At 43.3% G+C, this 25,156-nt stretch overlaps 3 protein-coding genes across 6 annotated transcripts; all 3 read left to right on the top strand.

Annotated features, from left to right (window-relative positions):
* Nucleotides 1–86: 86 nt before the first annotated feature.
* On the top strand, nucleotides 87–1,122 carry LOC117136295. Of its 2 annotated transcripts, none has more exons than XM_033297138.1 (4): nucleotides 87–251; nucleotides 307–525; nucleotides 585–699; nucleotides 921–1,122. In XM_033297138.1, exons 1-4 carry the CDS (start codon nucleotides 151–153, stop codon nucleotides 1,074–1,076), a joined length of 591 nt encoding a protein of 196 aa, XP_033153029.1. In that variant the 5' UTR covers nucleotides 87–150; the 3' UTR covers nucleotides 1,077–1,122. The 2 variants fall into 2 exon arrangements, with proteins under 2 accessions (XP_033153029.1, XP_033153030.1); XM_033297139.1 differs by having other exon boundaries at nucleotides 89–251; nucleotides 307–519.
* A 4,409-nt stretch (nucleotides 1,123–5,531) lies between these two features.
* LOC117135831 lies at nucleotides 5,532–24,533 on the top strand. Its single transcript, XM_033296341.1, has 8 exons — nucleotides 5,532–5,641; nucleotides 6,029–6,119; nucleotides 22,095–22,318; nucleotides 22,389–22,594; nucleotides 23,142–23,250; nucleotides 23,321–23,442; nucleotides 23,504–23,778; nucleotides 23,838–24,533. The coding sequence occupies exons 2-8, from the start codon at nucleotides 6,047–6,049 to the stop codon at nucleotides 24,071–24,073; spliced, it is 1,245 nt and encodes a 414-aa protein (XP_033152232.1). The 5' UTR covers nucleotides 5,532–5,641; nucleotides 6,029–6,046; the 3' UTR covers nucleotides 24,074–24,533.
* Nucleotides 24,534–24,569: 36 nt separating this feature from the next.
* On the top strand, nucleotides 24,570–25,146 carry LOC117135833. 3 transcript variants are annotated; one of them, XM_033296343.1, is made up of 2 exons: nucleotides 24,570–24,747; nucleotides 24,799–25,135. In XM_033296343.1, exons 1-2 carry the CDS (start codon nucleotides 24,570–24,572, stop codon nucleotides 25,071–25,073), a joined length of 453 nt encoding a protein of 150 aa, XP_033152234.1. In that variant the 3' UTR covers nucleotides 25,074–25,135. The 3 variants fall into 3 exon arrangements, with proteins under 3 accessions (XP_033152234.1, XP_033152235.1, XP_033152236.1); XM_033296344.1 differs by having other exon boundaries at nucleotides 24,628–24,747; nucleotides 24,831–25,146; XM_033296345.1 differs by having other exon boundaries at nucleotides 24,628–24,747; nucleotides 24,834–25,143.
* Nucleotides 25,147–25,156: the final 10 nt, after the last annotated feature.

Genomic DNA, 25,156 nt, shown 5'->3' with positions numbered 1-25,156 from the left:
GAATACCTCAAAAAACCGATAACAGGGTTGTCACCTTTACCTACAATTGCTAAAATAGGCTTGGTGTTTTGCAGAAACTTGCAGCTGGTCACACCAATGTGGCATTGTTTTGTTTTGTTTACAATTTGAAATTGCTAACAAATTATTTCGATGGAGGATTCGGAAGCCGCATTTAAACGCCACGAGGGTATTGGGCCAAAGGTGAAACAGGCCTACGAGGAAGCCATTAAACAAATCTTTGCCGACTTGAGGTAAGCAGCAGGCACAGTTAACTTGATAACGAATATTAACAATGTTTATATCTAGCTACGCAGATCTGCAAGCGTGGGATGCCATTTACCAGGAGCACGAGCAATCCGCTTTGGACACCGAAAGCATCGTAGATCGCACTCGCAGTCTGATGACCAAGGTTGTGCTCGAAATGAACCGATGCTTCTTCGCCAGCAACGATGTGCCAAATAAGCTGCAAACTTTGGAAATGCTCAAGGAACATTTCGCCGCCTACGAGGGCAAGAAATGGTGCATGTGCTGCATAAAACATACGATTCGTTTACACTGCTAACATAGTCTATTGTAATCTATAGGAACCTGAACACTGCAGCCCCCGACGAACTCACTCGGCCGTTGCGCATGCGATTTTTGGACTTCAGCCTGGAATTCATGGAGCAGCAACTGGCCTCTCAGGCAAAGGAACTTGAGGTGCGACTGGGATATCAGTTCATCTGTAAAGGCAACTGTGTGCCAAAAGATTCCCAAATTTAAAGAACCTTGCAGTAGTTCGTTAGTTTAATAGTTTTAATTCTAGGTTTAAATCTAGGTATTTTTCATGCTATTGCGTCTTGTACGCTCCTTCGAAAGCTACTCACTTATTTGTTATCCTATTAATATAACTAGCATTTGTATTTTATCTTCTATTTCAGATTGCTATGGCCAAGAGCAATGCTAATCGCGAGCGACTCCAACATATCCATGACCAGCGACTGAAATTAAGTGCCCAAATGGAGCAGCAATTGTCGCAGTACGAGAAAGTTAAACCAGAACTTATTAAGCTAGAAGAAAAAATGATTGATTTTTGACAATGTTAAATGCAATAAATTAATAAAATACTACGCTATAAGTTTATCAACTTAATGAGTTGAGTGGGGGTCTTAAAATCTGCATATTCATTAATGTATATATGTACATATGAATTTTGCATAAATTTCACATTTTATTTTAATTAAATTATCATTGCAATAAGCTGATAATATTAACCAATAATTGTTGGTATTGGCGGCAAAATGTCTTTTAAAATTGAGTGTACATGCATACATTTCAAGTTATTTCATAAAATGCATCGTTTTTTCTCAATAAAAAATTGCTATTTATTAGCAAAAATGCGAAGTTTTTTGCCTACGTATGTATGTACGCATGCATGTATTTTTTGAGTGATTTCTTAGAATCGCTGAGTGCTTACACACTCCCATACATACTTGACTGTGTAGTATAAATCAACGGAATGGTATTAGTGTAAAAATAAACCGAATTTTTGTTAGTGCTTCCTCAAAAAGTAACTACTAATATAAGACAAAGATTTTTTTTAACAGATCGGTTTTCATTTCCCTTGTGAGACTGTACCTATTATACAGATTTGCAGTTATATTTTAAGGCAATAAGGACATTGACTCTTCAAAGTGAGGTTAAGTTATTGGTGTATTAGTCAAATTGAGCGTTTTCCCACACACACAGAAACACTCTTATTGCCTACAGTAGTTTGGTCATTTTCTAACACTGTCACAAAGATTTCGACTACAATGAAATTCCGCAGTCCGTTCTTTTCGGTTTGACCGTCGACGGAGAAGGAGCTTAGCTCTCCTGGTAAGGCACTTAAAATGTTGAGGAATCCAGACATGATTTTCGCAAGTGCCTGGTATCAGCGAGGTGTAATTTTTGTATTTGTATAGTACACGTTTCTGGTACCAAGTGCTTTGAGAAACTTACCTGCGGGGTATATCAAAAATATCACTGCAGTTTCAGGCTTTTCCCAACTACATCTATTAATACTTATTTTAACGTCGTATTAAAGTTGAGGTTTGGAAAATTTTGGTTTTGCATTTGAAATCGCCACTCAACTTGGTTCTAAAATTATTTAGGTGTGCTATGTCCATTTTGTGTGTTTTACAAAATCGGTGTACCATGCCTAATATATTTTTAGAAAACTCACATCGACGTGTACAGATTAAAACAAAAGACATAATTGTGAATTTCATCAAATTGACATAATCTCAAATTCATTGACAAAATCAAGGATTCATTAAAACTTCGTTTTTCTAAAATTATATAAGTATGTTATGTTATTTTGTGTGTTTTACAAAATCTGTGTAACATGCTTAATATATTTTTTGAAAACTATCCCCCTACCACCAAAGTGTACAAATTAAAAAAAAAAGACAATAATGTGAATTTCATCAAATTGCCATAATCTCAAAATAGTAAAAAGTCTGTTATGCCTTTTTTTGTGTGTTTTACAAAACTGTATAACCGACTTTTACTTATTTTTAGAAAACTAACACCGAAGTGTACAGAATAAAAAAATACAAAAATGTGATATTTCATCAAATTTGCCATAAAATCAAAATAGTAAAACGAAGGGCAAAAAAAATATAATATAAGGTAATGAACATTCATTTTTTTCTAAAATTATATAAGTATGATGCGCTATTTTGTCTATTTTACAAAAAAGACAAAAATGTGAACTTCAAATTGCCATAATCTCTAAATAGTAAAAAGTCTGTTATGCTAATGTTTGTGTGTTTAAGAAACTTGGCATAACCGCTTTTTACTTATTTGCAGAAAACTAACCACGAAGTGCACAGACTGAAAAAAAACACAAGAATGTGATATTTCATCAAATTTGCCATAACCTAAGAATAGTAAAACGAAGGGCAAAAAAAATTTTATTCTTTTTGCTATTCTATAAGCTAACGAGCATTCCTTAAAATATATATGTACATAAGTGTTTAAAAAAAATGTGTATCTCGCGAATTCCTTCAATTTCCGCGCGTTTCCGCCATTTTGAATATTCTCTCTACCGAAAGTTGTAGAGTAAAGCAACAACTTTGGATGTTTTGAGAGTTCGAAGTTCATACTGCCATCCCGCTCTAAACCTCTGCATTCCATATTGTCCCGTTTTCTGATTTTTCTTTTTCGGGATCTTCTTTTGCGTTCTCTCCCGAAAGTTGTAGAGTAAAGCAACAACTTTGGATGTTTTGAGAGTTCGAAGTTCATACTGTCATCCCGCTCTAAACCTCTGCATTCCATATTGTCCCGTTTTCTGATTTTTCCTTTTCGGGATATTCTTTTGCTTTCTTTGCCCCCGGCATTCAAATTCCGAGAGTCGTCGCGAGTGGTCGTTTAAAAAATATTGCCGGACATCGATCTAGCCAACAATTTTCTGCTGCGAATTGGGGCACTACTGTTTTTCTAACATTGAGTATTGCACTTTTCACAGCCTTAAAATGTTAGCAACTGCCTAATACTAACAATTTAAATTTTTAAATTATTATAAATAATGTGAATTAAGTTTAAAGCGTTTTGGTTCGTCACAAGGGCAATTCTGCATTTTTAAACTTGTATTGCACTTGAGACGGCCGAATTACTTTAAAAAGAATCATCATTGAGCAAAGTAATTAGTTTTTTTCCTTGCAATAGGCGGCAAGACAGTGGAAATTTCTAGATCATTTTTCGGACGGTTTATGAGTCAATATTTTCTTTTTCGAATATATTGCACATTCACCGGCCTGAAAATATCAAGAATTAGCATCGAAAAAAGAAAAAAAAAAGTGCTTGCAAAAACATAAACATTTGCAGGACGGGTCGTGTGTCAGTGTATTTACATCTTAGCTATATTGCACACTTCCCGGCCTTTAAATGTCCAATGTTTCAACTTTAATATCTGTGAAATCATAAAATTATATAACGCAAGTTGCGCTTTTCTCGGAAATCCGCATTCCGTTAGGTGTGAGCGAGATGACAGCTGTTGCGGTTCTTTCCCATTCCTCTTTCGGCTTGGTCGCAGACTTGCCAGATCGGCGAATTGAGTGCAAAGAGAAACGGGGAACTTGGTTAATTTCTTTTGCAAGTGGCAAGTGTTTAATTATTACAATTTGTGCTTAATTTAACATTGGCCGATGCTTGAGCTAAATATTTCCGTACAAGTGGTGCAACAAAGTAATAATAAGGCATTTTGAGGTGAATTTAGCAAATTAAATTAGTGCGCTCGGCTGGTTGCCTTTGCACGTCATTTACCGTTTTTCAAGAGGGCCAGTAGTGTATGGCCAGTACATATGCAGAAGTAAATGTTTTTAATCCGTTTAATGATGGGATGGCCATTGGTTTGGAAAACTAACAAGTAGGAGCATCATGAATAATGCCAAGCAAGCGCGAAATCAAGAGGTGTGAAATTGGGTTCACGGGCTGCGCCTTGGGCTCTGGAAAATGCAGTAGATGATGACCAGCCTGAAGAACGGTTTTATTTTTGGCGGAAGTGTAAGTGTACCGATAGTACATATAGCGAAATATATAGTGAAAATATCCATAACATCTGTTGCATTTAGCTCGTTTTAAACTATTACTTCCCTGTTCTCATCTGTGGCCGTTGAGAACGAACCGGCAGTTCGTGCTGACAGCGAGCGCAATTACATAAATGTTTGTTTTGACAACAATAGCGAGTGCAACAAAAACAACAACACCAATCGCAACAAAAAAGCCGGAGACGAGATTGCATAATTGCTTGTAAAATTTTGCTCCCACAATTTCTCAGTTTTTGTCATGGGACAAACAAAAAAAATTATACAAACTTACCGGCTGATTGTTATCTCCGGCAGTGAGCGGCAAAGAGCGCTACTGAGAGAGCGATCCTTTTACCGTATTTTACAACCTCTCGGTTAAGCTAACTTCGCTAACTTCGCCTTCTAAAGTCGCTCTCTTTTTCGCCGTGCGACAGAGATGCTCCGTGCGAGAGAGCGACTTACAGTGGGTCATTTTACTTGTGCGCTGCTTATCTAAATGTATTCAAGTATATCCATAAATTGTAATGAAGCACTTTCGTAATTGCCGCCTTTATTTATGCACTGTGAACAGCCAGGGGCTAGCTGGCGCCTTAGCATCTCTCCCCAATGTCCACGCTCTAATGCCTAAGAGCGTTGGTTTACTAGCTAGTTTATAGCTAACTTTTTGAAACTCCGTTTGTTAAATAATTATTCAACATTACCTTATTTTGAATTTTTAAAATATTTTCGAAGGATTTTCTTACCAATAAAAGGCATAATATGGCTAAAATATAGATTTATAATGCGATAATTCCCATTATACCCATTATATACATACGTACTTCTTACAAATTATTTGGGTAATTATCCAATTGGTTAACATTGGGTGCTTCCACCATAGTTTTGCACTCTCTGCCATATAAGACCGACTTCTGCTCTGAAACTGAGTCAGCATCTCTATAAGCCGTCTCTCGATTCCCCGAGCTAATGAAGTTGCAGCCGAGCTGAGCCTCAGTTGCCTGGCGACTAGCGAACAGCTTGGACGTGTGGTGTGCTCTTCGGTGTGGTTTCGAGTCTCGAGTTCCGAGTTTTCCCCATATTGCAGCCGTCAAGTAAGACACGCTCCGAGTTTTGTGTGAATTTGTGTGAATTTGTGTGATATGTGTGTGGTTCGCGGTTCGTTTCGTTTTTTATTTGCCGTTGTCATTGGTTTTTGATTTGTTGAGCGGTCGCCACAAGCCACTTGACGGGCATTCTCTTCTGGCTTTGTTTCATAATAACTCGCTGTGTGTGTTTGCGGTGCGGTACATATATATGTTATGTACCTACATATATGAATTGTGTCTGTGAAAACGTCAAAAAGGCCAGGCCAAGAATACAAATAACAAATAAAATGTTGGCCCGCTTGTGGAGCATGTGCCGTTGCTTCGGCTTCGGTTCGTTCGAAATGCTTGTAATAATATGCCGTTTGTCTTTCCGTTTCTACCCCGACCAATTAGATCCGGATATTTTGGAAAATGCTGCTCTCAATGCAAATGTGGCGCTCTCTGTGGCTGGCGGCCCTTTTCTGCGGATTAGCCCAGGCCAAAGGTAAGCTCTTTTTCAGTTCTATACGCAACAATTTAAATATAAATATCAGAGTTAAGATCGGGGAGTGCAAGGCTAAAAAGCTTGAGAAGCTCCCATAGCGCGGCATGATGTCATTCGCGTAATGAAACACAAAAAGTATTTATTTTTTCTTTTCGATTTTGTCGAAAACCCGACAAAGTGACCTCGTTTTTGGTCGTGAAGTGCACATACACACACAATTTGTGGCCATTTGGAGTGATGGTCGAATAAAACGATTTTCGGTTTTGTCGGGGGCGTGCTGGCGCTTTTTTTTGGTCAAAAAAACGAATGACTGAGGCAACGAACTTGCGGCGACTTAATGAAGTTTGGCAGCGCGGCTCTGTCATGATTCACTCACTCGTTCTTACGCTTCCTGCCATATATTAATGCTAAATTGTATAAGGCATATATCCCTCGAAAGCCCTAACACATTAGTCATTAACTTGCCTGCCCCTGCAAGTTGCCTTACACAGCCAAGACAACAAACGACTAAACAAACTATCAAGCGAGCGCGGCGAAAAAACAAAAGACCAAACAAGACACCTACACAAACACAAGTGCTGGGGCTGGAAAGGCAACATGACACGCCAAAACTCAAAAAAAAAAAATAAGATAATACAAAGAAATAAAAAAACAAAGCACAGTCCAGCCAACAAGATAATATCGACGAGAAAAATACTTAAACAAAGCGAAAAAAAGGGGCAGCACTCATAAAGCCCACACTCAACTGGTCAAGAATCGGCTGGGGTTGTCTTATTAAAAGGCAATCAGAAAGGAGAATTAACTGCAAAAAAATATTACGCGAGAAAAAATGAAGAATTAAAGGCGAAATACAGCCAAAACGGGCGACAATCGCCGACTTGTGTAGGCGAACTGGTCCCGGGAATTAAGATGCAGCCTAAAAATACATGAAGCCGATACAAAAACATCTCTCTCGCGGGCTACAAACAAACAAGTATATATATTTATATATATATATACATATATAGAAACGGTGCAGACGAGGCTGTAATTTACGGGCGAACCAAGCGAGACCGAGAGTCCGAGTTTCAGCTCCTCAGCGTTCTTCGGCAGCCAAAGCTGAAAGCTAAATTATAACTTGCCAACTTGCACCGCATTCGCGCTGGATGATAAGGGGTAAGCGGGTTTGGGCGGCGCTGCTGAGGGGGGCGTGGCTGTCTTAACTAAAGCGAAACTTTTGTTTGTCTGCATTAGGGAAAGTAAAAGTCTGACTCAGACCCAAAAAAACCAAAGCGTTTAATAGTGGGTTCATTGTCTTGTGTGAGCTGAGATTTGAATTGTTAGCAACGATAGAAAGCAATTAGTGGTATTCATTGAAAGTAGTTTATTTAGTTTACAAATACTAAAAATATCTAAGGTACTTGGTGTGATGCAGTCTGGGCTTCACAAAAAAGATAAATGGATTCAGAAGTGATTACAGATATTTGCTTGATCTCACATGATTTTCTTGGCCTCTATAGTTCCGAGCAACTGCCACCGAATGATGTCATCGCTGGAGTGGAGAACTTCGCACTCGAGTGCACATACTGATGAAGCCGAGGTACTGACCTTCCCGGCGATTAGCCAACCGGGCAGTCATCCTCCAATCATCATATACCACCCTCTATGGGGCAGCTGACAAATCATCGAACTGCGATTAACTCGCTTAATTGCTGACTGACTGACTGGATTGGGGAATATAAAAAAGCACACGCGACCTTGTGCAGCCGCCACATTAAGTCGAAGATTGCTTAATTTATGGCCAGAACGAACATATGAACTGGCCATATAAATATAATAAATTGTTTACCCGGCAGGCTGCAGGTCCCCCAACCCTCCTTCGCCATTTAAATAACATGCGAGACAGGACGGACAGACAGCCAGCCAGTCGGCCAGCCATTCGATCGAGCATTGTCGCATTAAGACAAAACATTGACATTGCATTGTGGGCAGGCGGAGGAGTCCAGTATGTGTACTGTGCGGAGGAACAATAATGATCAGCGGATCTGTGACAGCCGGCCTAAAAGGACAACCACAGAAACGCTCGTAATAATAAAGAAATTGCCAAAGAGCTAAGAGTCGGGACTCCATGTCCATGGATGACCATGTCCAGGCTGCGCCACATTATGCCAGCGGGCGCACGGGCACGGAGAGTTAAGGCTGGAGTCCATGGGATGACCACGACGACCACGTTGCTGATGATGATGATGAAGCTGATGCCACACAAGGCAAATAAACCGCTTCGACTTGGTCTTCGACTTTGGCCGAAGCTGTGGCTTTGGCCCGGTCTCCTGACTTGACTTCGCTTTACATTTTTGCCTTATGTGTGCGAAAAATGCCAATTTTAGAGCAAGTCCAGCTCCCCAATGTCTGTGTCTTGCGCTCTTGCGTCTTGTGTCTTGTGTGCTGTGTGTCTTGGCCCGGCCAACAACTGTGTGTGTGAAAAATTGCCCGTCTAGGCAAGCGCAACAGGCCATAACAGCAGCAGTGCATTGGCAAGAACAAGAACAATCAAAGCCTTTTGCTAAGCTAATAAAATCGAGCCTCGATGCCTCGGCCGCGGACTCGTGTCTGCTACATTGATGCTCCTGAACCTGAACCGCAATCTGAATCTAAGTCTGAGTCTGAGTCCCACCAACCTGTCCTGTCCCTCAGCCGCACCGAACTCTTAACCCATTAATGGCACCCAGTGTGCCTGTTGACCCAGAGAAATTTCGACCACAAGTTTATCTAATCGGGCTGGCTTTTTAGTGGGAAGCTCTATATAAAGATTAATGATCTATGGCAATCAAATAGTGAAGCTGACCAAGGAGGTCAGAAGTTTTTAGGAGGCAAGCCTTGGAATTAAGGATCTAAGCAAAATCAATAATGAAACTTCAATCGATTTTTAGTCTTCTTCACTACTACCACATTTATCCTCACTACATCTACTACCTACATTTCTAAACTCATGTTGCACTTTTGACCAACTCAATTACAACACTTGTGAGCAATTCGCTTACTTAATAGCAAATTCCAGCAAGGTTACGAGGGGTTAAGGTCGTCGGCTTTAAAACAATGCCTCCATGCATTGCCTGTTTCGGCTTAGTTGGAAAAGAAAGAAAAGAAGAACCCGAACCCGGCCTAAACTGTGGGGCAAACGTGGCCAAGATGAAGCAGAGGATCTGGGTAAGACCTTCGCGGCTATGGGCAGATTAAAAGCTGGCGATAACAAAACGAGCAAATCGAATAGAGGCGGCTCGCTTTAAGGGCTCCGCCAAGAGTCCAGGATCAAACTGGGAGCAGCCCATTGAAGTTGGTTAGCTGGCCTGGCCAACAAGTACGCGGAGCGCCCTTTATTCTTTACTTTGTTGCTGTTCTTGTTCCTGTTTTTGTTTTTGGATAGCAGCACAGGCCGCCCAGGCATTTGTCATCAAGTGCTGGCCATCTCTTTGTTCGCCGGCGCATTTTATTGAATAATAATCGGATTGTCGGGGCGACGAGACAAAGACAACTTCACTTGCATTGGCTGGGGGATTGGGATTGGGATTGTTTCAGGATTGAGGCTTTTCCTTTTTTTTCTTTAGTGTCTGTTGTTTTTGGCATTAATTAGCTTAGTTGGTTGTTGCAGTGCACCGTTATGCACTGACCATTTTGGCAACAGCAGTAACGCAAAATCTGACAAAATCCAACTGTAGGAGAGAGTCGGCCTAAAAGGCTTTCAACTTTTGCTGCCGTTTCGACCACCGTTTTGGCCACAATCAATTCGCGCAACGCTCCCCAAAGGCAATATCCAATCGGTGGCGACTCCGCAACACATGTGTGTGGCGTGTGGCGCGAATTGCGTAAAGTGGAGAAAGGGAGGCGGCGGCGGCATTGGTGGTGCAACCGATAACTGTATATGTACTCGACCACTAACGGGTTCGGCACTCCTCCGGCCAACCGCTCGCAGCGCATAAGGCATGCGTATTACACAAGACTAATTGTATTAGGCCAAGATGCAGCAACTGCAGCAGCAGAAAAAAAATGGCTATGGCTATGGCTATGGCCACATAAAACCAAGCGAAACAACTGCAACTGCTGCAAATTTGCATGTTTTGCATGTGGACATGACTGCTAAGAAGGCGAAACTGAATAATTTTATGGGAACTCTAGACAAAGGCCTGCGGCATGCGACTGAAATCAAGACACTCCAAAGCGAGGTTCAATACTATATACGAGAACTGTATCGACGATTCACAGTGCCAAACACACTTTCTGGCATTTTGGCGAGCATGGTTCGCATACTAAAATTAAATAAAGGCCTAACAAATAGACAGTTTAACTCGGGAATTTTACAAACTTTTAAATTAAAATGAAATTGTGTTGAGCGCATTCAATTGTTTCTTCTACAAGGTTTTTGATTCCAATGGTCTTCTCTCATGCTTATTTATATACACATTCGATTTTCAATTTCAATCCAATCAAGCATTTTAATTTTAATGGTTACTAACAATTACTACAAAGTTGGTAGACAGCTTTGCCATCAAAGTTGATTACCTAATGTACTGACGCATTTATGGCCGTGTCTGAATAATTATTACTTTAATGAACGAACGACTATCGTTTGTATTAGCAACAAGTTTTTATCTGTTTATCCGCTCAACAAATTGATATTTTCGCGACTAGGTAATAAAGTTTTAATTCATGGACACTCGTATGCCGTGCGTTATAACTTTTGCAAAACAGGTCTCGGCCAATATAAAAATAGCCACTTTCGACATGAGATCTCCGATCAACTACTTATCTTTTGGCCGCTCTTCAATCTGCGAACCACTTTCGCAAAACGCTCCGCAGAAAAAGCACCTGATGCCACTGCCACTGTGGCATGCCAAAGATTCCAGCACTCCGGTCATTAATTTCCGCTCCCATTTCTCACCAAAAGTGCGCAAAAAGTTGAAAATAAAACGGAGACAGAGACGCTTTTGCAGAAATTGTCAAGCGTCTCAGGCCCAAAGGCATGGCCAAACATATTTATGAGGTCTGATAAGCCGCCAGCAGATGGAGCAGATGCCTCCGATCTCGGCCTGACTTGTGGTTTATGCGTGTGAAAGCCGCCCGGGGGGACAAGATGGAATCTAGAGCAAATATTATGTAAATTTTCAACTGCCCCGGGGGCAAAATCCGGAGCAGTACTGGTGGTGGCGGTAGTTGTAGTAGTATTAGGCGATTGGGGGACTGCAAAGAAAGCAAACCTGTAGCTAATCCTGGTGGGCAGCCCGCTTACCGTTAGAGCCAAGTTGAAGTCACCAAGCGGCTCGTTGGGTTTTTAATTACCGAATGCGAAATGCAAAATGCAAACTGCAAGCTGCGTAGAGAGCGTTTCAAACGCAGCCGACAGGCCGGGCTAACGGAGCCGCATCTTGAGAAGCGCCAGAACAGGATCAGCTCCACATGGAAATTAATAAGGCAGAAAGGAGAAAACATGGCTAGAATGGAGCAATAGACGAAACCGAGGCCAAGTGCGTAACGCAAGCTAAGCTGGCTAGCCCCTCGGGCTGGCACAAAGAGTTATGGCTTGCCACAATTGCATAATTTATGCGAAATTTATTTAATCTATTAGACGCTCTGACCCGCAACAACGGGGAGCGTTCTCCCCTCTCGCTCGCATGATAAATTGCATGTGTCTAACTGCATGTGGCAAATTTATCATATTTATTTGTTCTCTCCAGCTCTGCACTGCACAGCATTTCTTTGTTAATACCCTGGCTGCATTTTAAGATTGATCACCCAAAGTTCTTGGGTTATATTCGCAATATAACACAATCAATTCCGTTGCGCAATCAAAACGTTGGCCAAAAGGAAATATATATTTCTTTGTTACATGTTTTCAATCGAATTCTTCTGCTGGAGCGTTGGCTGTCGCTCTTTGTGAGGGAGTCACTGACCGGCTGTCTGTCTTTTAAATGCAAAGCAGGAACTTTCAAAGGTGGCATTATTACTGCGAAAAGCCAAATATTGTTTATTATAAAAATTGACCTATTAAGCTGTTATTAAGTGAATGAAGTTGAGATCTGAGACATATAAATTTTTTTCTCAGTAAATATTTCCTGCTTATTAAAAATGAATAGTCTAATAAAAATTCAATTTAATAGGAAATAAAATTGTATATATGCTTCATGGCCAACAGACATTGATCAAATAAAAGTGAAGTGATATATTTGATATCAAATAATGCATGTGAATAACATAATTTTTGACATTCTTGAAATCTTCGCTTTCACGGGTATCCACTGTACCTGTGCGTTTTTTATCGCATGTGGCTCCGCCAGAATTCACAACACAATTTGCACACGCACGCACCAAAGTCAATGACATTGCAAGGAAAAAAATGAAAAAATTTAACTGAGCGAGAGTTAGAGCGCTGTATTTGTTGTTATGCCTGTCTTTTAATGACAACAATAACAAAAGCATTAAAAAGCGAAGACTAGAAGAGGGCGACTTTTTAATGTCATTATGTAGTTTCTATTTTCTTATCTTGCCCGCCGCCTTTGAGATTCTCTCGGCTAACCTGATTAAAATTTGCCATTTAATTATCCGTCTTTCTGCTTTTAATGGCTGCGCTCATCAGTGCATGGAAAGCAGTGTCGGCGTGATAAAATCAGCAAAAAATGTTGTTAATTAATTTATTGAATTCCATTCCGTCGAACCCGAGCCAAAACACAATTTACGAATGCGGCGGGCAACTGTAAAAATGCGCACTGCCAAATGAACTGGATCAAAGTCAGCGAAGAGTGCCAGCGATGAGGAACAGCGCTGCCCAGCTTCCCAGCTTCTTGGCCACTCAGCTAACGAGAAGCCAGTTCGTGTTCTGAGTCTTTTGATATGCGCCTGCAGCTGCTCACAAAAAAAGGAGGAAAGATCAACAGCAGCATCAACTGCAACACGTGAATGCGTTTGAAGTCCAAATTACATGGCCAAGCGGGGAGTTAACCGCAACCACAAATGAGGGGGATGGTGGTGGGTATGGAGGGGATGGGAGGGGCGGTTACCGCATGGGCTGGTGGGTTGGTAATTGAAAAGAAATGCCCAAGATGCATATCCCAAAAATGAACAAGTTAGGTCGTCAAGGACGGCATTTTCGGACTTGTTGATACCCGGTGTTTGCACGAGATTCTGTCTTAATGAATTACACACTATATAGTAAATAGGAAAATGTGTTTTTAAAAGTATTATTCTTGGTTGTGCTGCAGCATTCAAATTCAAATACTAATCAGTGATTGTTAATGTTATTAGAGTGCCATTAAAGAAAGTTGCACGCCATGGAAATGTTAGCCTAATGTGCCGTAAATCCATTAGACATGCAAAAGTACTATGTGCATTTATTTGCACGATTGCAATATACCCTTTGCGAATGAAAGTACCCCGTATATTAGATGCAAAACCACCAGGAAGCTGCAGCGGGCGAAGACAGTTAGCCGGCGGTCAAATCAAGCAATTTGCCCCGCCCCACCAAACTCGAGAATCCAGGAAGCAGGCGACTTTGCATTCCAATCCCGAAACGGTTTCGCTTTTTTCAAGGGCAAATTGTACCTAGATTGCAGATAGATGACGCATAATAACATCTGCGGTTCTGGCTTTCCAAAACAGAAGAAACATAACGAGCTTCAGAGATTTCTCCGTAGATTTTCCCTTGGCTGCTGCCACAGCACTCATTCATGGTATTTCCGTAGAATTTCAATTAAAATGTCGCCCAGACCGCTCCTCCCTTTCGTTCCCGCAATTAAAAAAAGCGCCGCAGACAAACAATCACAAACTGAAATCCAAACAAAATAAGTGAAGAGGAGGCGAATAGGCCGAGAGATATAAATAAAAGGAGAAGAAAATGCTGTTAATAATGCCGCTTGGCATGTCAAAAACGGTTATTAACGTGGCCAGATGGGCAGGCATGCGATCTCCGCCGGTAAGGAGTACTCCATGCTCCATGCACCATGCTCCATGCACCACGCTCCATGCTCCATGCACCATGGACAAGTGCCTTTCAACAAGTTTGTAGCGACCGGCGGACAAGCGATGACCGTGGCCAGATGCAAGTTAACCCGCAAGTCCGGTCATAAAGTACGCACTTATCAAGATGCGTAGAATGGAATGTCTACCCAAAAACCCAGTTGGACAATTATAAATCAAGCTGGCCCACTCTTCCCTTTGCGGCATTCTGTGTGTTTGTGTGCTCCTTGGATGCATCCAGTTGTCGTCGGCACACGCAACCAAATAATAATGTCAATTGCAGGTGTGGGCCCAAACACGACACCGTGTCGCCCGACGATCCTCTCCAGCAGCCAGTTGGCGCAGTTGGTAAATGGTAAATGGCCAATGCCCAAATGTGACCAAGACAACGCCCACGGGTAACGATTTTGGGCATTAAGGCCCCGCCATGCTAAGTAAAATATTACCGCTTTCAAATGGCCCATCCTGCATCCACAATTCTCGTGTGTGTACTCCCTATCCTCCAGCTTCTCTAGTCTTCCGAGCAGCAGCAATAAATTTCCAAGTTGTTGTTATTTTGGCTGGCGGTCACTTGGTCAGTCGGTTGTCCCATATATGTATATACATATGTATGGTCGAGTATCTGTGAGTTTGCCGGAACACTTGTAAAAATAGGTTACCAATAAAGCGGCTTTACGATAGATAATAAAATTGTAGGCGCTAAAAAGAAAATGTAACTTTATATTGGAAAACTTTCACAAGCAACACATGGAAATATATAATACTGTATTATATGTTAATTTGAGATGTTTATTAAAAAGTCTAATGGTCTTCAGTGCCTCTCTAATTTTATAAAGAAATTGCGAATAATTTTGAACAGATTTTAGAACTTTTCATTTACTTTAGCCAAACGTTGGCTAGGCTTTAGAATTTCTCCCAGTGTAACTACTAAATATTTCTATTTCGTTTCTGCCACGGACACCTTGGCCGCACGGGTTGATTAGCCTAACCCCCGAGGAGATTTATGTTTTGACCCCATCGATAATTGTGAGAGCTGCTCGCCGCGTCCACAATTAGCAATTGGGGTTGTGATTCCAGGGTTCAATAGGTGTCGATCCTCAATTGGGTCCAGTCGGTCTGGGCCCTGATCGTTTGATTAATGACCGATCGAGTGGAATAAAACTAACAAATATTTTTGTGTGTCATCGCCCACAGAAATGTGTCAGATTGGAATCGCTGGGAATTTCATTTGATAAATGAGATTTGCAATGAAACTCTCGTTTGCGGCAGCGGCAACAACTTTTATGGACAATTAAGCGTAAAAAGGCATCGGGCATCGGGCGATTACGTAAAAAGAAAAGGCAATTATATGCCGCATCGGGCACTGAAAGAAGGAAAACTTCTCTCGGCTCGTTGCTCCCGGCCATCTCATGCGATTAATATGGCTAAGACACAGCAAAAGCAGCAGCACAACGGCAACAAGAACAACACTTTCTCGTGCTGCCAATTGAATTAATTCGTATGATTAGAGTCTCTTCTAAGTATTTTCTTATTAATTTGTCTTCGCTATACAGTTACCATAGTTACGAGCGGTTGCACGTAAAGGCCCATTAGCCAGAATTTTCCCAGTCTTTCCCCCCGCATTTAATTCCCCCGACCTTAAACGCATTCTGCATCTCTGAGCAAAATGACTCAATAGGGTAGAAACAATGCCACTCGCTTTCATTCAAAACTTCTTAGCGGTAAATGCAGCTTGTTCTTCCCGCGTTTCTAGCTGATTCTGATCTTGTTGTTGGCAGCAGCAATTTGGCTTAAACCACAGCTGGGGGAGCAGGAGCCGAGTTGGCCCACAGTGCCGGCCAAGGCGGAAACCAACAATTTAGCAAGTGCTGAAGCGCCGCCAACTGAAAAATGTGTAAATAAGCGAAAGAATGACTGAATGGGCTGGAGATTGAAGTACAGTAGATATTGGCAATGCTGCTACTTGTGATCCAAGTCAATGGAAAGTGTTTTCAAAATTATGCTATTAGGATTACAATGTTAAACAAATTTTTTTATAAAACATCAGGCAAGGGAATGGTACTTAAAAGTAATATTTTGTAAAATTCAAGCTATGCTAACAACATTCCTTTTTGCAACAAATACTTGCTAGCATGCTAAAGTTTGCATCCGTTTAAGGAGGCTCCACTGTACTGAGTTGGTTGCACCCAGGCACAGGTGAACAGCGAACGTGACGTGGAAACAGCGACAAATTGTCAAGGGAGCTTAGCATAAAAAAAGGGAGCCGATGCCAAGGCCCAACCGTGTTTACAGTTACGTCACGCATTTGTCATCAAGCCGGGCTAACAAGGCCAAATTAATTCGAGCCAAGGCAGGAACAGCCATGAAGCCACATCGCGTAACAAGATGATGCAGATGCAGCCAACTTGATTTTCCGACTGCCTCTCACCTTGGCAATTAATAGGTTTTTAGCGAAAACCAAAAGGCGAAGGATGTGGATGAGCCGGACGATGACGATGATGGCCAAAAGCGAGCTGAGATCCGGCGAGCTGGTCCAGCCATCCGGCCTAGCCGTCCAGTCATGCCTCATGTTCCGTGTGTCTGCACAATGCCACATGAGGTGGCAGCATGGCGCAGCTTTTTGCATGCAACATTTACATTTACATCAGTTGACGCCGCCTGAGCATTAAGCTTATCCACATCCACTATCCACTAGCCACCATCCCCACCTTGGGCACAAACTCAAAGTCATGGCCAGGTTTGCTTACTGTTCATCCGCTGGCTGCTTCGGCACTCATGTCCAAACTGTTGTGTAATTTAATTAGCCAGCTGCGCATAATGTTCACGCCAAGTGCAAGGCAAAGTCGTTGGTAGCTGAATATATTTACCGTTCCCGCAAATCGGTTAGAAGCAACAAGTTGGCAACGAGAAGTCGGAGGAGGAGAGCTTTGCATCTCATCTCTTAAATGTGGCCAAATGTGCGGCCAGTTGTCAGGCATGTTTATTGCGCCCAGCTCCGTCCGCCCAGTGATCGATTGGCCTCTAATTTAAGCGGTCAAATGAGACAGGAGCTCGAGAAGCGCAACTCATTGGCTCGCTGTTTGGCCTTAATGTGTGGAGGAGCTCACTGTTTCCGGACTCTCGACTATCGGCTTGGCATGATGAGTTGGAGAAGTGGCCAAGATCTGTGGATGCTGGCACTTGTGGAAGCCAGTCGACGACGACTGACGCAATCAGCTGACGGAATCGCAGTTCTATAAATGGCAGCCGGCAATTGCGTCATTGGAAACAATTAACAAACAAAAAGTTGTTGGCCGATAATGACGAAGACGACACCATTGACGGAGCGTTTGAGAGATGGAACGAATGGCAATTTGCGCCGGTCGCATACAACCGACTGCCACTGTATTCACTCCACACACAGGAGTAACACGAAGAGGCCACGATGAGATCGGGCAAGTACACAGGGAAAACCCTTTCAACAGTTGAAATTTCTCGTTGCTAGATTTGATCACCTCATAATTCCAGAAAATATCTTAAATTCCAATGGGTAAAAGCTAAAGATCAAATCATAATAATATTCCTAGCTGATTATTCTACTTGGTTTTCGGATTGGTTATATTATTTTATGGCACTTTAAGTCAATTGTTCCAATAATGTACTTTATTTCAAGTTCATCCCATGCCTATAGATATAGATATTTTCCAAGTGTATGAGTGGGCTTCGAAATGGATTTCCTGGTAGAGAGGGTGAACGACTAGACAGAGGATCTCTAATACTGCAACTAAATGCTTTGCAATTATCACATTTGCAGTTGGTTGTCGTCTGTGTCCACTCCGAAGCACCATGCCCCCACATAAGCACCACACCTCCTGCTGTTCGTGAGGAACGGCTAAACCCGTTTGTTTATTGAGTTCCCGTCGCATTTTGATGGATTTACGCGGCAACATTGACACATTGACACTGCTTAGCATATTGGGGGAGCCATTAGGAGCGGACAACTCCCACCAGGAAGGCGGCTGGCGCTGACCTGATGGAGAGCCAACTCTATGGCTAACCATGCCTTCATTTACCCATCCCATTACCCAGCTGCAGTTGAGGTTTTCTAATTTATTTCGTATGCATGGCCGTTAAGTGTAATTGGTCACTGAAAAGGATGATGAGGCTAACTGCAAGCCGAGTTCTTGGTGGGGGGGAAATGGCATGGAGCAGGGGGTTCGGGAAAATTACCTGTATTTCCTGTGGCTCCAACCCAAGATTGATGATAATCGTGCGTCGTGTGTGTCAAGTTAGTGGCCCAGGCCAAGTAATTCCGCGAGTTACCAGGCGGGTGTATGTGCGGCCAGAATGCGCTATCAGCCGAAGAAGTCTTGTCATAAATGTGAAAGTCACAAATGGCACCTCCACCTCCACCTCCACCTCCACCTCCACCACCGCTATGTCCCAATCCTACTCCTGCTTCAGGACCAGCCCCTTCCAACCCACCTGACAAATCGCTTGTTTAATTCCTCCCGTTGAATGGATCCTGCATTTCCCGCTGAGTGGAGAGAGACGCCTCCAGGCCTAACACTTCTTCGCGAGGAGGAGCGCCGAAAACAGTTTTCGAGTTTCCGATCCAGCCCAGATCCGATGCTCATCCGCGGATCCTCATCCGCCACCAGCAGCCAGAAACGTGACTGAAATCCCACACAGGGGCTGCCATAGTGACACAGACGGAGGAGGCAGATTACCAGGGTGCGGGTGCGGGTGCAGTGTGCAGGGTGAGAAGACGCCGAGTCAGACAATTGCATAATCTGGCCGTGGCCATGGCCATGGCAATTGCGATTGCGATTCCAATTGCAGTTGCACTTGCAATCCCAGACGAGACACACACACACACATAGACACATTGGCCCGGGAAACAATTGTTGCAACATTGCCCCTGCCCCAAGGCTGCACTGAGCGAAATACATTGGTTATTACGGATATATTTGTGTAAGCTTTTCACTGTTCAATAAGCCATTTCATATATAGAACAGAACATGGTAGAAGGTTTCCTGTGCATTTTTCTTGCAGTGTAGACCAGCTGAGTGGGGACAAAGTGCAATCCAGGCAGTGGCAGGAGGAAATGTCTTTCCCACCTTTCACGACTACTCTTCCTCGGCGGAAAAAGTGGAAAAGTCGGGGAGGCTGGCGATGACTTCAGCCACAAAACGATGCCATTTGCATGGCAATGATTTGGTTATTTTGGCCCAAACTTCGTTCTCTTCGCCGGCGTTTGGAATCTTCTGCGGCTCGAGTTGACTTGGCGTTGCTTGTAAACGATTTTGCACGTTGCAATTGTCGGCAGTTGTTGCTTTTGCTGTTGCAGTTGCAGCAGTTGTTGTCTTATTGATTTGTGCATTCATTTGATTGTGCGCGCGCATTTGTTGCCAAATTGTTTGAAGGAGAGCCGAGAGCTGGGGCCAAAAACATTGTCGTGGCTGCTGATTGCGATAGGAGTATATATGTACGCTGCGGATGGCTATAGCCACTTGGCAGAGTGGTGCTGACTTGGCTGTCCTGTCTGTCTATCCACCTTCGAGCCTTCGAGGCATGTTCGCCCGTTGATGACTCCCCGAATTGCTGCCGCTGCTCCGCCGTGATATTTCATGCTCCCCATACTCAACGCCAGTTTTCCAGGGAACTTCGCTACGGGTCATTTTCGGCTGTAATGTTATTTCTTTTAAATTTATTGTTAATGGAAATTTATGCTACGCTCAACGGTTGCGGCAACGACATGCTGCTTACATGATTGGGCGGCGGGCATGTGGCCATGTGGCCCATGTGGCACGTTTTGCTGATTTGTCATGTTCGCAGGTTAAATGCTAATGCCTCGGCACACTCAGTCTTCGATCCGGACTCCCACTTGGCTGGCACTCAATCTGATTTCAAGTGCCGGCGATGCCCCCCAAAAAACTGCTCCACAGCGATTCCTCCCGAATGTGGGTTAAGTCTTGACTTTGTCTCGAAGCGGTTTAGGGTTCTCACGAGTTGGCTTGCCCCATAAAAACGGTGTCAAATAAATTGTAATCAGCGGCCAGCAATAAAAATTCAATAAAAGAAGTTGCGGAAAAGCCAGGCAAGGGCCAAGATGCTTTGAAATTCAATTATTCCGACTGCAGTCGGCCGCTTCGCCCACTGGCCAATTTTAAGAGCCAACAACTGTATTGGACAAGACTTTGGCTCTGGGTCCATCCACCATCGACCATCCCAGACTGGACTGGACATCCTCTCGTGGAGTTCTCTCACTTATTTTCCCAGCAGAAGAGGTGAAGAATATGTAGATAGCTGAAGTTGGTAGCAACAATCTATGCAAATTTGTATAGTAAGAAAACTGAACAGCAGCGTATTTAAATTTAAGAATATAAATATAAAATAAGCAATATTTATGGGACCGCAAATTACTTGATTAGAAACGAAGCAACCTGTTTGCCAGTACCAGTACTGTTACTCCGTAGTTGGGGCCTCCGTCCTTATCCTCCATCACAATCCCATTCCCATCACCATTCCCAGTCACACTGCCATCTTATCCCATCCGCTCGGAGGAATTGAATGGCTGGCTGCCATGTCTGTGTGTAATTTAGAGTCCATCAGGCCTTTTCAACGCCTCATCTCCGGCGTCCTTAATTCTCTATTAATGCCCTTGCCGTGGTATTTGTTTTATTGGCGGCTTTCCTTCTGTCTTCCAGCTCATTCACTCTCTTTTTTATGCTTTTCTTCTTCTGCATCCTCTAGAGCCAGACCTCGTTTCTTGGCGGAAGTTGAGCTGCCGCTTGTGGGCAGGCTGACTCTTATTTTAATTTCTTCGGGCGCCGCTTGCATTACGCCCACCTTGAGGCAGTTGCTCGGATTACACAGTCGCAGACTGCGGGGGGAAATAAGGCGGCGGTTTCTCCAACGGAGGAGGCAGGGGCGAAAGGTTTTGCTGGCTGGGAGAACAAGAGCCGCTGCAGTTCCATTGCCATTTTTTTTTAATTGCCCCGGCTAGCGCTTTTCCGCATTTACTGCCCGATCTCATTGTTTGGAGTGGAGATTTCACTCTCGCAATGGCTAATTAAGCCAAATTATCGCATGTCCGCGGCTCGTATTACCAATGCGATTTCGCCCAGGAATTGCGAATTTGCCGCGGCCATTAGTATGAGATTAAGTAGTTAGAGTCAATTATTTAAATTAGTGTTTGCCATCTACGAATGCCAATGCCTTAGTCCCACAGGCCGCAACAAATCCTCCAAAACAAATGGCTTCGTCGGCAGAGCATTTAAGCCGATAATTCCGTGGCATACTACACATGTTCGACGGTAATAAGAATTTGATTGCCCGGTCCGGGCTAATATGATGCCAAAGCGAGAGCCAAAGCCCACCAAACTAAACCAAAGCAGTGTGTGAGTGTGTCTTGGGCTAATGCCAAGTTTTTGCTTTCCACCGGCCCCAGAAAGTAGCCCTGCGGGTTTATTAAGCCACCTCGATAATAGGCAACGCAGAGCGGTGCACTCAGATAAATACTAAGAAAAAATGTGAATATAATCTTCATTGTTCCTCTTACCAAACAATTTGCTACATAAAAAGTCTTAACATCATTATTATTTTAAAGAAAAACCCTCGAATGAAAAATAATAATTTTTCACAACCTATTTTAAGACAAAATATTTAGAATTTTTGGTTCATTTGATAATTATTTTATTACCGTGTAATAGTGCAAGGAAAACAAAAGACTTAAGCCACAAACTTGATCCTCACTGCACGGCAATTACGTTTGGCAATTGTTTAGTGTTTGCCAGCCGGGTTCATCTCGTCAACGTCCGACGACGGCGATGATGATGATAGGGGGCGTGGTCCGGCTAGCCAGTCTAGAATCCAGAATCCAGTCCAGCTCCGATTACTGGACGACATGCTAGCCCACTTTTTAGAATATACTCGTAGCAGAGAATGTAGAATGTCGGCTGCGCAGATATACATAAAGTAACCAATTTGGTTTCATATTCTATTTTCCAGGTTCCCACAAGGTGCACTGTTCGGAGGATCAGATGAGGGTTGACATCGGACTGCCGGATGCGGAGTCGAAGGATCAGAGTGCCCCTCAGATCTATTTGGAGGGATTGAAGGGATATCCGGATGAGCGATGCCAGCCGCAAATCGATGGATCCCTGGCCGTTTTTCGGCTTTCCCTCAGCGATTTTTACGAGTGCGGCGTAACGCGGATGGTCAACCAGCTGACGGTAGGAAAGGTCCACTGCTGCTTAGACGCAATCCCCTAGCTCTGGTTCTTGGTTTTCGATTCCATTTCAGGGCAAGAAGGTGTATTACCATAAAATCATCATCGAGTCAACCAGCGGCAAGGAGATCGTCAGCGTTAAGTGCATCACCACCGCCAGTCCCGCCTATAATGTGATGATGAATGCCACCACCGAGTCCAGTTCCACGTCCACGTCCAGCGGCGGCATTCACGGCCTGGTCAAGCGGGATGTGCTGCCGGCGGGATTCCAGGAACCCGAGTAAGTACCTCGGCAGGCACGCTCCGGATTCGAGAGCTTCCCCTAGCCTACTTTTAATTGCCCATAAATGCAAAATACATCTATGCACAATTTTATGGCAAGTCTATGCAAAAGCTTATGGCATATTAAATGCCCAGTCCGGCCCAGACTTAGACCCAACCGAGGGCCATAAATCAAACCTATTCCAGCTCACTGCCTCCCACTCTCGTTCCTTTCTCCCGATCTCCTTTCTTGGGCCTTTCCGAGAGTTGCCATTACCAGGAGGTAATTAGCCGCCAAATCGACGCCGGCGGCTTCACATGCGTTAATACCTCCACAGTCAATTTAATTGCGGGGCGTGTCGGGGTCCCTCTACCAAGTCTTGGGTCTGCGGTTTTTTTTTGCCACACTCTTGCCCACAGCCTCCGATCCCCCGATTCCCTGATCGAATACAATGTTTGTTTTTCGTTGCCCGACATTGATTTACAACCTTATTGGCGGCCTGCCCCGCCGATCATTAAGACCTCGAATCGGGAGTACAGAATACACTGACTCGATTTGCTTGCAGGGATCTGGAGATCACCACATCGCTGACCAAGCGGGCCCCCGAGCCACGACTCTCAATTGGCGTTAGCCAGGATGGTCAGAAGTTCACCAGGGATTTGACTGTGAAGTCGGTGAGTAATTCAAACTTAACTTGCATATCTTCCTTCATATTAAAGATTCGATTAAATTTCTCAATAAAAGGGCACACCTTTGACAATGGAAATCAATCTGGATGAGGACTCTGCACCTGTTTATGGTCTGGGTGTCAACTATTTGGATGTGACGGACACGCATACCTCATCGGAAACGCTGATCTTCAAGGGGTGCGTTGCACATAACAATACATTGAACATTCAATATAATTCCTAACTTTCTTAATTTTAGCTGCACAGTGGATCCCTATCTTTTCGAGAACTTCAACACCATTGACGGCGACATTTTGAGTGCCAAGTTCAAGGCCTTCAAGTTCCCCGACTCGTCGTACGTGCAATTCCGCGCCACGGTTAACGTGTGTCTGGACAAGTGCCTCGGCACTCAGTGCTCCAACAACCAGGTGGGCTTCGGTCGACGCAAGCGGGAGATTAGCTCAGCGAACAAGGTCTACGAGATCTCGCTGGCCATGTTCCTGCAGGTCCAGGATATCGAGGGTGTCAATAAGAGTAAGTAATCTTTACTCATATGAAAACTATATAACATTTGAATGTTTTCCTTTCATCAGATGAAGTCCTGCAGCTGGAGGAGAAGCTTAGGGAGCTAAAGTTGGCCAACCAGCGCCTGGCCAGGAATAGCCGCGGCAACTTTGCCATGGAGCAGACGCCCGCCAGTGCTCAGCCCGCCTTTGTGGTGGACGAACGGGAGCTGGGACATCTCAGTGCCGGATCGGGAGCCGCATTGAACGGCCTGTCGCTGGCTCTCTGGACGATTCTGGGGGCATGGAGTTGGCGGCTGATGTAGAAGTTGTAAATCTCTCAAGGCGTGAACGACGTGCGAGTGCGAGGAATGCTAATCAGGGCGGAATTGCGTGCAGTGGCAATGAACGAAGGAGGGAATATTAATGTACTACCTAACTACTAAAATATACCTATACTTGATGTAACTGCCATTTACAGAACGTAATTAACTTTAAATGTATGCGTAGCTTAGGTTTTCACCGACTTATGGCAGCAGACATTGCGACAGAAACAGTAGCAGAAACCGATACAGAAACATAAACAGACAGACAACAGTGATTCTTATAAAAATACACAAAAAACACTTACATATAAATATATAAATATGCATATATATATTGGAGAACTTGAAGAACTCGGTCTAACTCATAAGCACCTACTAGTCTCCTAAGTGTAACTGTTAAGCTAATTTAATTAACGACTAAACTAAACGAATTAATTGATTAAACGAAACTCTGATCGAAGCACCTTTGTCAAATCTGTTTAATTTGTAGCGAAAAATGAAGTATGTTGGAATAATCTGGTGGATAATATATTTACTATCTATATTCATGCAGATTGTGCATGCGGAGCAAAGCTTGGCAATATCAACTATTGATGCACAATCAAATAATGGATCAGTCTCAAAGGGATTTCATTCTAGAAAGCGAAATGTCTTGCGTTTGTACGCCGATTGGGGTAGGTAAATATTTTGATTTGATAGTCTTACAAGATGTTTTCATATCAAAGGCTATACCATGAATTCAAACAAACCGTTGAAGCAGGAATGCCGCTCAACGGGCTATCAAGACGACTTTTCTTGGGTGGCTATAAAGAAGAGAAACCGTTTAGTCCCAGAACCCCGGCGGTATTTAAAGGATCTGCGCAGTGAGATGTATGAAAAAGCGGATGCTGAGAAATGCCATCAGCCGGAAATGAGGAATGTTCAGGACTTTCTCGAGTGCCAAGTGCGCAGGCATATGCGACTGGAGTTGCAGATTCCCAAGTATCCCAATGTTCCTTAATAAGTTCAAATTAAACAGAAAAACAATGTTATTAAACAGTAATTGTAAAACAAAACAATTTCAAAATTACCGCCAAATTAATT

Source organism: Drosophila mauritiana, chromosome 2R (genome assembly GCF_004382145.1).
Source record: "Drosophila mauritiana strain mau12 chromosome 2R, ASM438214v1, whole genome shotgun sequence".
NCBI lineage: Eukaryota > Metazoa > Arthropoda > Insecta > Diptera > Drosophilidae > Drosophila > Drosophila mauritiana.
This window is presented reverse-complemented; position numbering and strand designations above follow the sequence as displayed.